This window comes from Cygnus atratus, chromosome 5 (assembly GCF_013377495.2).
Source record: "Cygnus atratus isolate AKBS03 ecotype Queensland, Australia chromosome 5, CAtr_DNAZoo_HiC_assembly, whole genome shotgun sequence".
Taxonomy (NCBI): domain Eukaryota; kingdom Metazoa; phylum Chordata; class Aves; order Anseriformes; family Anatidae; genus Cygnus; species Cygnus atratus.
Window position 1 is genome coordinate 36,362,479 of NC_066366.1, and position 15,527 is coordinate 36,378,005.

The window sequence follows — 15,527 nt, forward strand, 5'->3', positions numbered from 1 at the left end:
AGAGCCCAAGGCCACTTTTGAACTTAGGTCTCTTGTTCAAAACCTTGATTATAAGGATGTGGAAACACTTCTCTCTGATGCTTCCTTTTGAAGAGGTTTTATGACTCAGATGCACAAATTAACTTTCAGATGAAAGTACAGTGGAAGCTTTAGCCCAGGAGCAACACCTACCTGGTTTTATAATCCTGTCACGCATATAGCTTTAATATAAGCCTGTAGAATAAACACAATTTACCTATAGAAACAATTAGGCAACCGCAGTTGTCATTCAGGGAATTTCCAGCAGATTAGTAACAAGCTGTGAAGAGCCTGTGGCCTGAAATGCAACCTTGAGCCTCTAATTCCTGGAAATTATTTGTGTTGAGATGGTTATTGCTGCTGAACAATTAACACCTGGAAGACTCTTTAAAAAATCTGGGCTTTAATTTTTTTGTTTCTTTGGTTTTCAGCATGCTAAGTCCCAGATTCTGGCATGAATCATAGCTTGTTGTCATCCAGCTCTTCCCTGTGGTCTGCATGGCTAGCATTCAATGAGAGTGTGCTATAGAGAAGAGTCACTGATCCAAGGAAACTATGAGGTACACTTACCGTTCTTTCTCCACTGACCTCTCAAAATCTAATCAGAATAGCCTATTTTGGAATATTCACCCAAGAATTTTAAACAATCTTGGGGAGACGAATGTTTCATCAGAGTCTGTACATACAAAAAGAAGTTTGCTATCATTTTTTTTTCAACGAATCAAGTGGAAATTGCACCTCTGTTTTATGTTACAAAGTATTACATTCTTAGTGCCATGTGTTTCTTGGCACTTCCTACTGTGGCCATCTTCAGTATATCTGAGCTTATTCAAATGTCAGTGAATCCTGATAGGTCACTTCAGTGCAGCTGGTGTTATGTCACTGATGGCATACTTACAGCACACAAGAAATATCTCTGGAAAGGAGCTAGTCCTTTGAGGTCTGGTAACAGTCACTGGGTATTGTACCCTGAAACAGTAATGATCCTCCTATGCTTTCTGTGCCAGTTTAACCGCACTGTATAGGCAACTGCTGATGACAATGCCACTAATGATAGTTACAATCAAAGATCTGCATTAAGGCAGTTCTGTCCTACAGACCTAGAAATACTGTTTTGCTACATGTAAATTTCACAGGATTCATACAGTTTCTTACTACTGTGGATGTTCCAGAGTTGTGACTACCTCCCAGAATCTCACAGGCCTCTTGTTTCAGGTAATTGACATACGAGCAGTTGTGAAGATTCAGCCACAAGTATTATGTGAAAGTAATTATCATAGATTCTGCATAGCCTGTACATGGAAAGCCCCTTCAGCTATGATGGATCCAGACAGACATGCTTTTGTGAAAGAGTTTTAACTTCCTGTAGTGACAATACAGCTGGCTGATTGCTTTCTGGAGCAATGGAGTAAAATACCTGAAGAAATACAATACTTGCGACTTCTAAGATGAGTTCTATGGCCTACTGAGGAAAGAAAAATGAGTGAATTTGAGAGTATGGGAATAACGTGAGTTTGGGAATGGCAACACCAGCTTCAAGATTCTTGTAAATTTGAACAGGTCAGAATCCCATTTCTTGCTCTCTCGATGCCACTGCTGCTTGAATCAGTGGAGATATTCCCACTGAATTTTTAGGCCGGCTGGATTAGCTGTTAGACTGTTGTCTGGAAAGGCACGCAACCGAAAACACCACGATGTTCTCGCTGTGAGCTGGAACCGAGGATGGCCAAGTACAACTGCTCAAGTGCAGTTGTGCAGCATAACCCTGATGTGCCGCCGTGAAGGTGGTTGGTTGTGTTTAGATGCAAGTGAAACCCTGCCCAGGCAGGAGCTGCATTTTGGCATCTTAGAGCCACAAGGGCTCTCTGCAGGCACAGGGAGCTGCAACAAGGAGCTTGAGTCAGAGGTGTGATTTCCAAATTTCAGGGTTTGATCTGCAGAAGTTACCCCAGCGTTAACTTCACTGCAGCCAGTGAAACTTCTGGCAGTCATGTGGCTTACCAGGAAGAGCCTTCAACTGGAAAATAATTCTCAGGTGCCTTGCACAGAATGGAAACTATAGAAAAGATGATTTTATTAAGGGGTTTTGTACAGTGCTTATTTTCTTACTTGTATGTGCCCTAATGATTAAGTAGTTTCATGAAGTAATTATCTATTTCCTCCAAGCCTTACTGATAGGAAGGGATGAGCAGCCTCGTTATCTAGCTCTGATTCTCAGCCCCTCAAACCCTTAGCCATGCACATGCCCTTTTTCTTGAGAGTCTCCCCATGAACTCCCGGGGAAATAGCTGCTTCCATAACGCTGTGCGTGTGTTTTGAGGGGAAGACGGGCCAACTGCAAACATGTGAGCTCCCAACCTTTGGGAAAACCAAGCCTGCCCGTGCTCCCGTAGTTAAAGACGCGGTGTGTAAGCTCACCTCGCTCGGCCCTTTCCCTTCTCCCGCCTGAGGGGACGGCTTAAGGGGCAGCAGGGGAGGTTATAGGGCAAGGGCGTTCAGCGGAACAGACGAGGAGAGGGACGGGGCCGCCGGGGGGGGGGGGGGGGCCGAGGGGTGGCAGCGAGCGGGGGGGGGGAGGCAGGGAAGCGCCAGCCGCAGCCTCCCCGCGCCGCAGCACGGCCATGTAAGGGGCGGGAGGAGCCGTGCCGTGCCGAGCCCCGCTCAGGGCTTCCCTCGGGCTCCTCCCGTGCGCAGCGCTAGGGGGAGCGGCGGCTGGGAGGGCGGTGCCGGGGCGGGCGGCGCGGGGCCATGGCTCCGGGGGAGGCGGTGTCGGGCTGAGCGGCCGGCTGCGCGCCGGGAGCGCTCTCCGCCACCATGAGGCGGCTGCCGCGGCTCCTGCCTTGCCTCCTCCTCCTCCTCCTGCTGCCGCTGCTCCTGCTGCCTGCCGAGGTGAGGCGAGACGCGGGGCGGGGGTCGCCCGCCGGGGCGCAGCCCGTCCGCCGCACCTGCCCCGCGGGGAGGCCCAGGGCAGGTGTGCGGCTGGGGCCTCCCGGCCGGCCTTTGTCCCCCAGCAGGGCTCGGTCCCCTGCCGGGGTCCTGGGGGCTGCCCCCTTCTGGGGGGCTCAGCTCTGGGGGTGGCTGCTGGCTGGTACCGGAGGCAGGAGCCCGCGGGACAGCCGGGCGTGAGGGTGCCCCGGGTGCTTGCCTCGCTGAAAGCTACACGAGGGATGGTTCCAGTCCCCCCTGCTGTGTATGGTAGCCTGCCCTCGTTGTGTTACTGCCGGTTAATTAGTAATGTGTTATTTGCACTTCTCCCACGCCAGCGATGCGCGTCGCCCGCTGGGTCCCAGGCTTCAGGAGCAGTGTGGTTACTGGGCAGTAAAACCCTGCTGTGGTGTGGACAGAGCGGACCTGGTGGTGTACGGCTGTGGGTCAACTGGAGGCCACTGTTGGCACAGTTGCGTTTCAAGCTTACCTCCCTCTACACCTGAGCATGATGCAGGATGTTCTTCCAAGAACACCTTTGGGTGATGTAAATTGTAATCCCTTGCCAGGTGATCCACCCATTGCTGGCTGGCATAGACTTTCACCACATGCTTCTCTTGGCTGATGATTCTCTAACACTTCCATAGGTATGCTACATGACTGCTGCGAACTGTCATGTCTGGGGGCTTGCTGAACTTTTGCTTCTAGAAATACTTGCTTGGCTGCTCTACTTCGACCGTTTCTCCTACAGAAGTGTGAGCACGTGTTAGTATGGACCAAGGTGCTCAGTAGCCTGTGCTGATGGTTCCCCTGGCTTGTGTTTCAGGCCCACTCTAAGGGTCACAGAGCAGAATTACACCACCTATTGTTTAACTGTTTTTTCCTTATCTTACATTGGTACCAGTTTGTGATTACAGCCAACGGTTATTGTAAATCTCTGATTCATCCTGTTTGTATGTTTTATGTATTCAGTTTTGGGTACATGTGTTTCTGTAATTCCATCCCCTTTTGCTGTTGTACCAAGGCTGGGAGTCACGGTCTGACAATGCTGAAGACTGCAATTTTTGACAGTCTCAATTGTGACATGACCCTTACCAGTGAGCCTGAAGGCTTGTGCCAGGACTCTGGGTTCACCAGCTCTCTTGACTGGTGTTGGTCAGTACCTTGTGGAATTTTGAACGTTGGGAGGGCCTGCTTGATCTCCTGAGAGAGGTGGGGGAATGGGAACTGAGTCCCTGTGAAAATCATTCATTTGCTTGAAATAGCTAAGTTTCAGTACGGCTGCTTGTGGTGGTTAGGGGGGTGACGCGTGAAAAGCGTGTGTTGGATTTGTGTAACCCATTAATGCCAATAATAAGGATGTGAAATAAAGCCTTACTTGGAGGGAATGATTGCTCTATGCATAATTAGTCTTGCTGCCTGTTCCAAGTACCATTGATGTGGTTTTGTTCCCTAAAAATAAGGATGGCATCTAGTAGGGAACAGTTTGGCTCTGTGGTGAATTCTTGGCACAGGTTAAGGCAGATGTCAGTGCTGGCCACTGTTCATGGTGTGGCATGTGTGCGGGTACAGGGGTGTGGCCTGGGGCTGCCTGGTGAGTTATCCAGCTGAAGGATGAAGGAGGCAGCAGCTGGTGGGACCATCGGGCACGTGCCATGAGCTGGGCTTCGTGTGGTGCTGGTAAGAAACTATGGCCCCTTGTCTGCAGTCTCCCAGCCAGCCTGCAAGAGGGAGGACAGTGAGTCGGGTGGAAGCAGCTTGGCAGGATCCGGCCTCCACATTGCCTCTGAGACAACGGCTGTGGGGTCGGTGAAGGCACGGCGCTCCTAACACAGGCAGCATTGTCGGCCCCAACACACGCGAGGGCCGGGAAGCATCCCGAGCTGTGGAACGGCTGTGTCATGGCAGCTCCTCGGTGGTGTGACAGGCATATGATCTTTCTATGGTGTCTTTTACTCAAGGATAAGCATCTTCCCTATTTTTTTTTTCTTAACGAATTACAAAATAGCAGGCAAGGTTGGCTTTCTTTTGCTTTAAAAACAAGACAAAGGAACCTTGTTTTGTGTTTTTATGGGAGCTGGTGGTTTGAGAAGGGTCCTGTTAGTGATACAACAGCATAACATCCACTACTCAAAAGTAATAGACTTGTAAGCTCCTGTGTTTGTGTGGTTGTTTTGGTGCTTAGAATTACAAATGCCTTTTATGTGGACCTAATAGCCTGTTCTTACAGCTTATTCCCTGCACAGAACTCCTACTGATGCTGCGTGAGTCGATTACATAGGATTATGACTTAATTGCTGATGTGAATTTTGATCTGAGGAGTTTAAATGAAGCACCATCATGTTTAAAATGTGGGCTTGCCGTGTGTGTATGTTGCACGTCAGTTAATTTCTGCTACATACTGGTCATTGTTAATCATCCTTGTTGATTCTTGCATGGTACTCTAAATTTTAGTTAATAAAATTATTCTATTTGTCACATGAAAGAAAAAGATGTTCAAAGTAAGTACTGTTTACAAAAGGATTTAGTAAATATTTTGGTGTAAATCTATGCATGGCTCCTTAAGAGCTTTAAAATATAATAAAGATTGAGAAATGTGAGGCTACCTAGCTGCTACTGTAAAGCCACCTCTGGGTGAAGCCTTTAGCAACCACCATTAGATACCCCAGTTTGGCATCACTGGTCCAGAGACCTGAGCATGCCTGGAGTTACGCCGAGGAGAACCGGAAGGGAAGCTGTGGCTGTGGACTGTGTTTCCTTGTGTCAGAGGAGCTTGGAGATATACTTCTCGTCTGTCAGGATGCATTATTTTCTGTGGTGACTGATGGTTGATTCTGTAACGCAAATGCCTTCATTCTTTTACTAAACAACAATTTAGGCTTATTTCAAGAGCTTCTGTATGTTCAAAATGAGAACAGACGCTGCGAACACCTTGTGCAATGCTCGATAAATGCTTTGTTTTCAAGGCGCCACAGATGTGCACAGCGACTGCGTATTGCAGCACACTCAGTTGGTTTCCAGTACTTGGATTTTAGTCCACAGCCAGCAACACACAACAAAATATCTTCTGCTGCGTATTTGAGATCAGAATTCAGGCCCACAGTGGAAATGTTGTCTGTGCAAACAGCCACGCTATTATTAGTACTTCCTCAATTATGTGAGCTACATGCAAGTCTTTGTTGAGGATTTTCATGGCATGTCATTTTTTTTTGGTTGGAGTTGCGAAGTATGAGAGAGAGAGAAATTGTTACTGTTTTAAAATTTTGGGTTGTTTATTATGTGGGGCTGATTTTTACTAATCCATATAATTTTAATTTGTGCACTTCCATCTTCCTACTACAATTACAGGATATCATGGAGTGAGCATTTCAGCAGTGTCAGAGAGTGGTTGGGAACTGGAAATTTGATGTTCGTAGGTATGAAACCATCTCAAGTCATCTGTTTGCTTGGGTTTTTTTCTTGCTTAAAAGAAGATTTCTGATATGAGCAAAGCTATTGAACCAGTAAGTCTCTGTACAGTTGGATGCTAACCTGATGTGACTGCTTTTTGTTAGACTGCAAAATTTGAATGTAGATAATACCTTGAGCATCATCAAAGGTCAATGGGAGCGCAGGAGGAGCTAGTTGAATTTTCTTTAGCAGAGAGGGCCTACTGCTATATAGGAAGGGGAGAGTGACAGAGAACCTGCCTCAAATGGAGCCATCAGTAGGAAATCAGCTTTCAGCAGGAGATGACTGTGCAGAGGAGGACATTAATTGTGGGGGGAGGTTGCCAACTAAGTGTAGGTGAGCATGTGCTAGCATGTGAGATGTTAGAAAGCAACTGCTGGGGGGAAAGAGTGATCAGGCATGTGCAGGAAGAGAAGAACAAAACAGATGCACTGCTCTGGAAAGCAGCACCAAGGCTTTTCTCTAAGCGCTTTCCAGCTGTTCCCTAATGTATCTGCACATAAACAGGCCCCCTGGGGCTATTAATCCAAAATTCCAGGAAAAAATCCAAGACTAAGTGGGAAAGGTATTTCTGTAATCCAGCAAGGAATGGACACATACATGTGGTCCAACCAGAGCTGGATCGATGAACTCGTGGCTTGTAGTTATCTTCTGAGCCGTTGATGGGCATTTGGTGGAAAGGGCAGGGCAAGACGAGAGAACAGCCGTATCTTGCCATAGCATCTGCCTGATGTCGGTGGTGTTTGGAACCTCCCTGAATGTGTGTAGAGTTGTTTTCCCATCGCCACCAGGACATTGGAAGAACCCCTTGTTCCCTTCTAATGAAACCCGTAGTGCGACTGTCACTCTTTTCCCGCTCCAATTTATCTGAGACAGCCTGGGCCACGTAAGAAAGCCTCTGTCTCCACCTGTAGAAATGCAGTGGAAGAAAAGGAAACTATGCTTTCACCAGCATCTCAGAATAGAGGAAATTGTGTCTACAGCTACAGCCAGAAGAAGGAATGGAAGAAGAATTGGAATCTGCTGGGCTACCAGACCTGTGGGGCTGTAACGGATCTCGGATTTGTGTCCTGCAGGTATTTGCAGGGAAGAGGGCTGAGGCTTATGTCTGAAGGAGCCCTGCTGTGGGGAGGAGAAGGGCTGTTGGAAGGATGACCTCTAAGCTCCTGGTCAGTGTCAAGAAGTCTCCTTCTGCCCAGTACTGTGCATCCCTCTTGTCTTTCCTTTTGTATTCTTCTTTCACCTCCCACTTGGTTGATGCACTTCTGACTTTTCTAATTGTGTTGTACAGTTTTAGCCAGACTAATTGAGTAAAAGAAGTATCTAGTATGTCATTGACGAATTCCTAATGTGTGCAGCGTCTTTGTTGCCTCTTTTAAAATGCTGGGGCTTTTTGTTTTCTTTATTGGAAAGACTTCATGGTTTTTTGGTTGATTGGTTTGGTTTTGTGGTGTGCAGGAGAATGCCATCTACATACGGTAGTACTGTTTTCTGTTTACTGTGCACCATATGGGCCAGGGCTGGAATATAAGGAGTAATTTGTGTGAGCTCCCCCCGCCCCTACTGAAGGTAAGAGACTTCTGCTTCTGAGCCCATAAAATTGTCAAGGCAAGGCTTGAGCACTGGGTCTGGAGCTTTGCTGTAAATTACAGCCTGTCTACTGTAGCCTGGCAAGCAGATGCAGTCTTGTAGTGTTTCTTGTTGGAGGCTGTTGTGTTTTCAAATCGGGTTGTCTATGAACTCTCTCCCTGGAAATAAGGGACAAGCACGGGTGCCTAGGATCAGGTTGGGAGCGCTCTGCTCGGCTTGTGAGTCAGGGGCATGCTGCGAAGGCGACGAGGCAGTGGCCAGAGGAGGGTGCAGCTTGGGTTTGGGGCAGACCAGCCTACGTACACAGCAAAGCATGGGACTGTCTGCGGTGTTACAGACTGCATGCTTCCTGCTGCCTCCCTCTGACGCTCGTTTTGCCTCCTGTGTCAATTGCACGGTCCCTGCAGATAAATGGAGGTTGCTTTTTTTCACTGCCTGCCTTCCCCGCAATTTCCTTATGATCCCAGAGCATTCACTTGAAATTTTGAACTTGCCCAAGATACTGTGCTCCAGAGGAACAAAGGGGAAAACCATGGGAGCTCGTTCAGTTAGCGTCACCTGGCCCATGACTAACAGCAATCGCTAGCAGCTCAAGGACAGATGATTTGGTGCTTACTGTCGGATTGGAACTCAGAGGGATCACATCCTTGTCTTCCTCTAAACTTGCTCTGCTGCCTGTCCGTGCATGAGGTGGCCTGCGTGTTTTGAAGTGGAAATGGCAGGGAAGATGCCGGTAGTCTCCAGCACCAACAACAGCCAAAATGCGAAGAGGAGCTCTGCCTGGCAAGGGCAGCGCTCCTGTGTGCTGGCCCCTCTCTCTGAGACCAAGAGGGAGCTTTGGCTGAGAGAGGAAAGGGGCTCCCACCACGAGCCTCGGGTTGCAGGTGGAAGGAACGCATGTTGGTTTCAGCATAGCAGAAAGTAGCTGTGTGGAACTGTCAAGAGAGGTTGACTCAGCCTTACCAGTGGTTTTGTCACAGAATTAGGTGTGCCATGGTTTCGCTGTACTTTTTAACATTAAAACGTGATGTTGTTATGAAAACCAGGCTGAAGGGGAAAAACGGTGCTTGTGGAAGCCATCAAATTTACAGATGCAAAATTGTGTTGTGTTGGTAAGGAAGTTCAGCAACAACCTGGGTTTTCCTTCTTTTGTGGTTATGCTCGGTTGTTTTCTCTCATGCTGCAGGAGTTTTACATACTTATAAATACTTCAAAATGAGGGGGAAATAGAATGAACAGTGTTAAATTGGCAGGGTCCTTTTAGGACATTAAATTTTGTTTTCTTATATTACTTTTCTCCAGTGAAGGCAAACATGGGAGATCTAATTTTTCTTGGTGCTGCGCATATAATCTCTCATTTACAACCAAATTTGAATTTGGGGAATTTTTGACAGGGCATGGCTTTTCTGCTATGTGAATTACATTTTCTAGGTCCTAGTGTTCTTTCAGTCTACTTGCAGGATCAGCCACTTCTGATAGTAGACTTGGAGCTCAATACCAATAAGAAAAATAAATAAATTTTTTTGCTGTGGTCATGATTCCAGTGCCTTTTTGTGTGTGTGAAGTAGGCTGTGCATTATTAACTGATGTCTTTGATGGTTTCACCTTTTATAGATTAATATTTCTTGTAAAGGAGAAATACAAGAGGTGTAGGCAGTTTCTTTCTCATGGTTTTTGTAAAAGTGTGTCTTCAACAAAACTGAGGGAAAAAAAAAAAGAAAAGAAATAGCTCTTTCTTTGGGGAAGTTCAGTGTCTTTGGTTCAGTTTGCATAATTCTTTGTGAGGGGAATTCACCTCCATGGTATAGTTCCGCGCAGCTGGGCACCAGGGGAAATAACCAGCCTGTCGTTGAGGTCAGGATCTGGCCTTTTTAGCTGGTGTACTGCGGGTATCACAGATGCAGGCCTGGTGTTTAAGCACAATTTCCAATAGATGTATCTGACAGCTGGAGAAAGGAGGCCAAGATACTCTCACATGAGGTAGATAACATTAGCATCTGCAGAATCAAAATACTTTCCTTTTCTTTTTTCAGTATCTCTGCAGTGTGAAGTTCTATTTCTGGAAGTATTTCTGAGATAGAAGGAGAAAAGGGGGAAGATTTTTGTGTGAGTTTGTTTTGCAATTTTTCTGATGTGGCTAACAGACTAGCTAGTTATTGTTTCTAAAGAACCTTGTACTAGTTTTGAAACTACTCTTACAACCAACTGAAAAAGCACATTTTGTTAAATTGAGCGTGTTTACTGGAATGATCAATCATAATACATATAAATTAAATGTATTGTCAAATGCACATCAAAATAAAGTATTTTTGAGTGCATGCAAAACATTTGTAGACACTGGTATTATGAATGTGTTAACTCAAGTTCAATTTTAAATCATAATTATGGAGAAGGACAAGGCTGTACAATCTGGAATTAGATCTGTTGGCCCTTTGTCCTTTAATCTCTGTAACAATACAGGTAATTGTATGTATTTAATAAATCTTGACAATACGCTCCTTTGTGTCTATTAAAGAAAAAAAAAACTTTCCTTTGTCTATAACTTTTATCAAGGACTTGCATTTGGTGATGTTAATGTTTTTAGGAGATGCTTAGAACTAGAGAAGCTAGGCAGCTAACAGCATATAAAAAAATTTATGCCTTGAATCCATTTGGAAAAAGGCTTCTTTTCCAGTTTAACAATTACAGATGAGATATTGTTATAAAGTGTTGAGCTATTTCTTGTGAGATAAGACTTAAATGGCCAATGTCCTCCAGCACCGTGTCAGAGCATTTTTATCTTGTTTCTTTCTCCAGCTGGAATGGTTTTTCATTATTGCTGGAAGGTAGTCGATCTAAAATACAAATGCCTTAACACAGGGTATTTATACGTGGATTTGAGACTATGTAATGAAAGTGTAATTGCTCCTGTGCTTTTATTGTGAGCATGTGCCCGATTCCTTTGTGACACTGTAATTTCTGATTTCTGCTATGCGCTCAGAGAAAAATATCCACATTAAAGAAGCTAATTATTAGACTCTATATTCATGAAACTGAAAGCCTAAAATGCTTGAAAAAAGCAGTTATCCTTAGCTAACTTTGTAATCACATAACCTGCTTAAAAAAATCCGTTCAACCAGGCTATATATGCTTTTGATGATTAAAGTATATAATGAGTTTATTGTACTCTGTGTTAAGCAAACTTTCTTTTTCTTTCTTGCCTGCAATATTTTGCAAAGTACTGGCACTGCTAGTGAGAGTATGTGTTGAGCTGTAGCCAGCAGCAAATATTTGCAGGTGGATGCAATATCTGGAACCGCCTTGAGTAGTACTCATTTCCCAGTACTACAAGACAGACCTACGGTATGTGGTTTAACTGGTATTTAACTATTGTCTTCTGACTCAGTCTTCATACTTTTAAATTCATTTGTTGATTTCCTGGTTCAGTCAGGGAAGCGTATGCTGCAGGAGAAGTGAACAGAAGGCCAGAGCTGGTAATTATTGACTACGGAGTATGCTTTTCCTCTTCTTCACCTTAGCAGTCTCTTGGTAATGACTCCTAGGTCTCTATGGTTAGGATTTCATCACAGAGTTGCAAATAAAGTAGTTCTCTTTTAAATTTCTAAAAGTTTAAGCAGCCAAAAAAAAAACTAATCTTTTGTTTCACTTGCCCTGTTTTGTTTTTGACTTGCAGGATGGTACTGCTCTTTGGCAGTGGCAATTCTTTGTGATTCACAAAGCAGTCCCTGCTCCATCCTGGCAAAGCTGTTGCCCGCTGGCTGAGCTGTTAGGCGGGAGGTCATGCCCGATGTCCTTCACTGTGCCCTACAGGTTATGCTTACACACAAATTCTGTGCAGTGCCTTTCTGCTTTGGCCTGTGAGCAGCGTGCACTGTGCTTGTTCCAGTGCCTACCTTTAAGGCCCTTTACATCACCTGAAACAGTTGCTACTATTTATTTATTTTCCAGCTCCTCTTAAAGATAGTAAGAATAGTCAGTTGCAATGTCCAGCTCTGCCAAAGACCAGTTGCTGCAGATGATGGGGTGACCCCCTGTACTCCTGTGTGTGCAAAGCTGGCTGCAGGAAAGAAATCTGAGGTTGTCCTGAAAAAAATTGGATGTCAGAAAGAAACTAGGTACCTCATGTGCTGAGGTTTATTTGGAGTTTTGTTGCGTGCAGTATTTGTCACTGCTGTCCTCAGATGGTTGAAATGAACTTTGAAGCAATGGTAACCTAAGATTTGCGGTATTAACCTGGTTAGCTGAACGTTTTGTCTCCTGCAGAAAAATTTGGAAAAGATAAGAGAGAATCAAACTTCACTTTCCCTGTTGAGTAATGGTCTCTTAATATTTGCTCTACCAAAGTAAGGAACTTGCTGCTCTGTCATCTAGGGATGCTGTAGGACTTCTGAAATCCTACTGCAGGTTTGAGGTTTAAGTTAATGACTGAGATCTTTTAGGACTTTGTGCTGTCAAGGTTTGTCTGAGGGCAGGGGAGCTGCTCGCCTGAGCTGGAGGGTGGACAGGATGTTTCCAGAACTATGTAAATCCATTTTCATGCTTGTCTTTGCAGGCTACAAGGAAGCAAGACATGATGTGATGTCTTTCCTTCTGTCAGCTGTACAAACTGTCAGCATCTGAAAAGGTTCTGATTTCCAGCTGTGCTCTGGCAGCTTACTTGATTGAGTTTCACAAACTCCCATGTACATGGATAAAGCTATCCGAGCTCCTGGGGCAAGTCTCTGAGCCATAGCTTCTGAAACCAAGCCAAGGTTTCACATGACCACTGGTCAAAATAATCATCTCCTCCAGTTGCTTCCCCTCGCATCTTCTCTGCACATTCCTTCTCTGTCTTGCACTGGTTATGTTTTGTGATCTGGAGGTTGTAAATACCGTAGGACATTGTGTATTTGTACAAAGGTAATATTAAAGGATCTCGATGGGGTTAGGACTTCTGGCAATGATTTCTTTAAAAAAAATAAGTAAACCTTTCTCAGTTGCCAGGTGCATGCAGGAAGTGAACATAGTGCCCCACCGCATCTGTCTCTACCAGGATTCACTTCTGCCCATGAACTGTCAAAAATGAGAGCTGGAGGAAAAAAGCTTCCCTCGCACAACTTCCTGTGTTTTATGAATACAGTATTCCCTTTTGGTCATGAATGGGTTATAAATTGGACAAAAGCTGGGTTGTGGGGTCTCGTCCCTTTCTTCTCCGAGTGAATTGGTTAATTCTTGTGGGTTTGTAGATAGGAGAGGCATTCCTTACATCGGGCACAGATGGGGAAGGGTTTCTTGTGCTGTGAGATAGACATTCACCCCTAGACAGAGGGCAGCCTGTGGTAAACCACTTGTGTGGTGTGACTGAGGCAGCACAAAACCTTGGCAGCCACTTAGTGGGGCAGCAGATTTCATCTGGGATGCTTAGCATGTCATGGAGCAGATCTGAGCTGTGAAACAGCTCCTTGGAGTGAGTGGGGATAGCGAGGGGGGATCGGGGTGCTAGGGAGCAAACTGTACCTCTGAACCTGTTGATAAATAAGGGGCAAAGATAATACCCATTGTATTGAAACGGTGGGAGAACCAATATGCTAGTAAAATGTCTTTGAAATGGCTACCAGCAGGCTGCTCAAACTCCAAATTGTGCTTGTTGTACATAACAAATGACCTGGTTGTTGCCTTTGGTTACACTGCAAATCCTTCTTTTCGCCAGGGAAGAAATCCTACAGTTTGTTTCTGGATGTCCTGTAGCACAGTAACAGGTCTTGTGGGCAGTCTGTGGTCTCTAGACATTGGGTGGTGGTTGGAGGACTCTAATTTGAGATGTTTCTACCCCAAGTTTAACACATCAAAGGGAGCAAAACGAGAATCATGCATGGGCACAGTTGGAGAGGACACAGAAAAGAAAGCATACGAGAGGCTAATTGACTTCAGGGTATAAGCACTCTTTCATCATGTCCATCTCTAAGAAACCAAAAGCAGGAACAGAAGTTTCTAAAGAAAAGGAAGTAGGTTATTGGGGGAGGATGATGAGTAAACACAGCATACAGGAGGAGCAAGACTTCAGCAGCCTACATAAGCTAACAGTGTGTATCAATTGTTGTTGAAGCAGTGCCCAAGTATGTGCTGTTTCATTACAGAGAGCTGAACCGTATTCATCTCGGAAATAAAACTGGTCAGTCCCCCCTTCTTTTTAATTAGATCCTGTTGGGATGAGACATCCCTTCCTGAAATGAGAGAGGTAGAAATCAACCCCCTCACTCCCAGTCCTTTGCGCTGTTGACAGCTGTGATAATATGACACTATCACTTGTAATTTGGATACTGCTTAAACTGGTAGAAGGCATTTCTAGGCAGCTAGTATTGAACTTGTAACCTCACGTAGCAGGAACCTACAAGTTGGATGCAGCTTATAATACACTGATGATCAGTATCTGCTGACAGTCACGCTTGTTTTTAAGCATGCATATGTGCACACAAGCAGCCTGTAGTTAGGCAACGTTTCTATGCTGCAAGATCCAGCACTTGAAAGTTAGGTAATGTCAGAATTAAAGCCTTTCCGAGGGTGGTGGCAGGGCACAGGGCACACTCTTCTCTTTCACCCCCGTTTAGCTGCCTTTGCTCAGTGCTGGCCCCCTGATCAGAAGGAGCAGCTATCGGGAAGCTTCAGCCTTCTGGGACACGGTTTGTGGTAAAGGTGAAGATGCCTCTGTGCAGCTCCCCCAGGGCACCTTTGCCAAGAGGTAGCTCTCCCACTTCTGTACTGAAGCAGCTTTCAAGCCCAGGTGAGTGCTGGCCTGGCCAGGTTGCATGGGCATTGCAGCTGAGCGGGTGTCTGGGGAAGGGCCTCTGCTGGGTGCCCTGCTGACCTGGACCCTGTCCCATGGGGTCAACTTTCTGGTATGGCCTTGGATCTGCCTTGTCCAGACTCCAAAATTGTGTGTATCGTGGCTGCTGATCCCCAGCTCCCTGTTGCCCCTTCCCCACCTTTCCATGCTGCTTCCTGACATGCCTTTGGCAATTTCACCTATTTTTCCCCCCAAACCTTCCTCATGCAGCATAGTCAGTGTTTGCTTACAGAGAGTCTTTTGGTACGTGCTTTATCTCCAGGTAGCTTTGTGCTGATTATTTCCCTCTGCTCCAGTTCTGCAAAGACTTGGGTAGGCACAAGTCAATTAGGCCTTTTTATGGTGATCTTCCAAAGCCACCTGATGTACATAAGGTTTTGCCAGTGGTGGCAAAGGCTACCTCAGCGAAGGGAGGACTACTGGGAAGGGGTAAAAGGCTGCCTCTTGCCAGAGTTCAGAGCAGTGCTGTACAGCAGCAGGAGGAGGAGAAGGTCACTGGGGTATTTAATAATGGCACACTGATGTGTTTTTCACTCACTCTCACTTTTTCAAACATTTGAGACATTTTGGCTTCCACAGTTTGTAAATAATGAATATATCTAGCCAAGTATGGGCACTTAGCCTGAAAAATTCCTCACCACATTGAGGCACTTGAGGTAAGTTACGAGGAAATTAAAAGCAAGGGGCCTTTTGCTAGGAAGGCCTGGGTAGCGTTGCACTC

General features: G+C 45.7%; 1 protein-coding gene across 3 annotated transcripts in view; it reads left to right on the plus strand.

The window, feature by feature from the left end:
* The first annotated feature begins 2,750 nt into the window (after positions 1–2,750).
* Positions 2,751–15,527, plus strand: part of PTPRJ (protein tyrosine phosphatase receptor type J) — a 72,731-nt gene continuing 59,954 nt past the window's right edge. The window contains exon 1 of one of the 3 annotated variants that reach the window (XM_050710961.1): positions 2,751–2,907. In XM_050710961.1, coding sequence (XP_050566918.1) covers positions 2,833–2,907 — 75 coding nt within the window. In that variant the 5' untranslated portion in view covers positions 2,751–2,832. The remainder of the gene's footprint in view (positions 2,908–15,527) is intronic. The other 2 variants (XM_035540165.2, XM_050710962.1) reach the window with 2 other exon arrangements.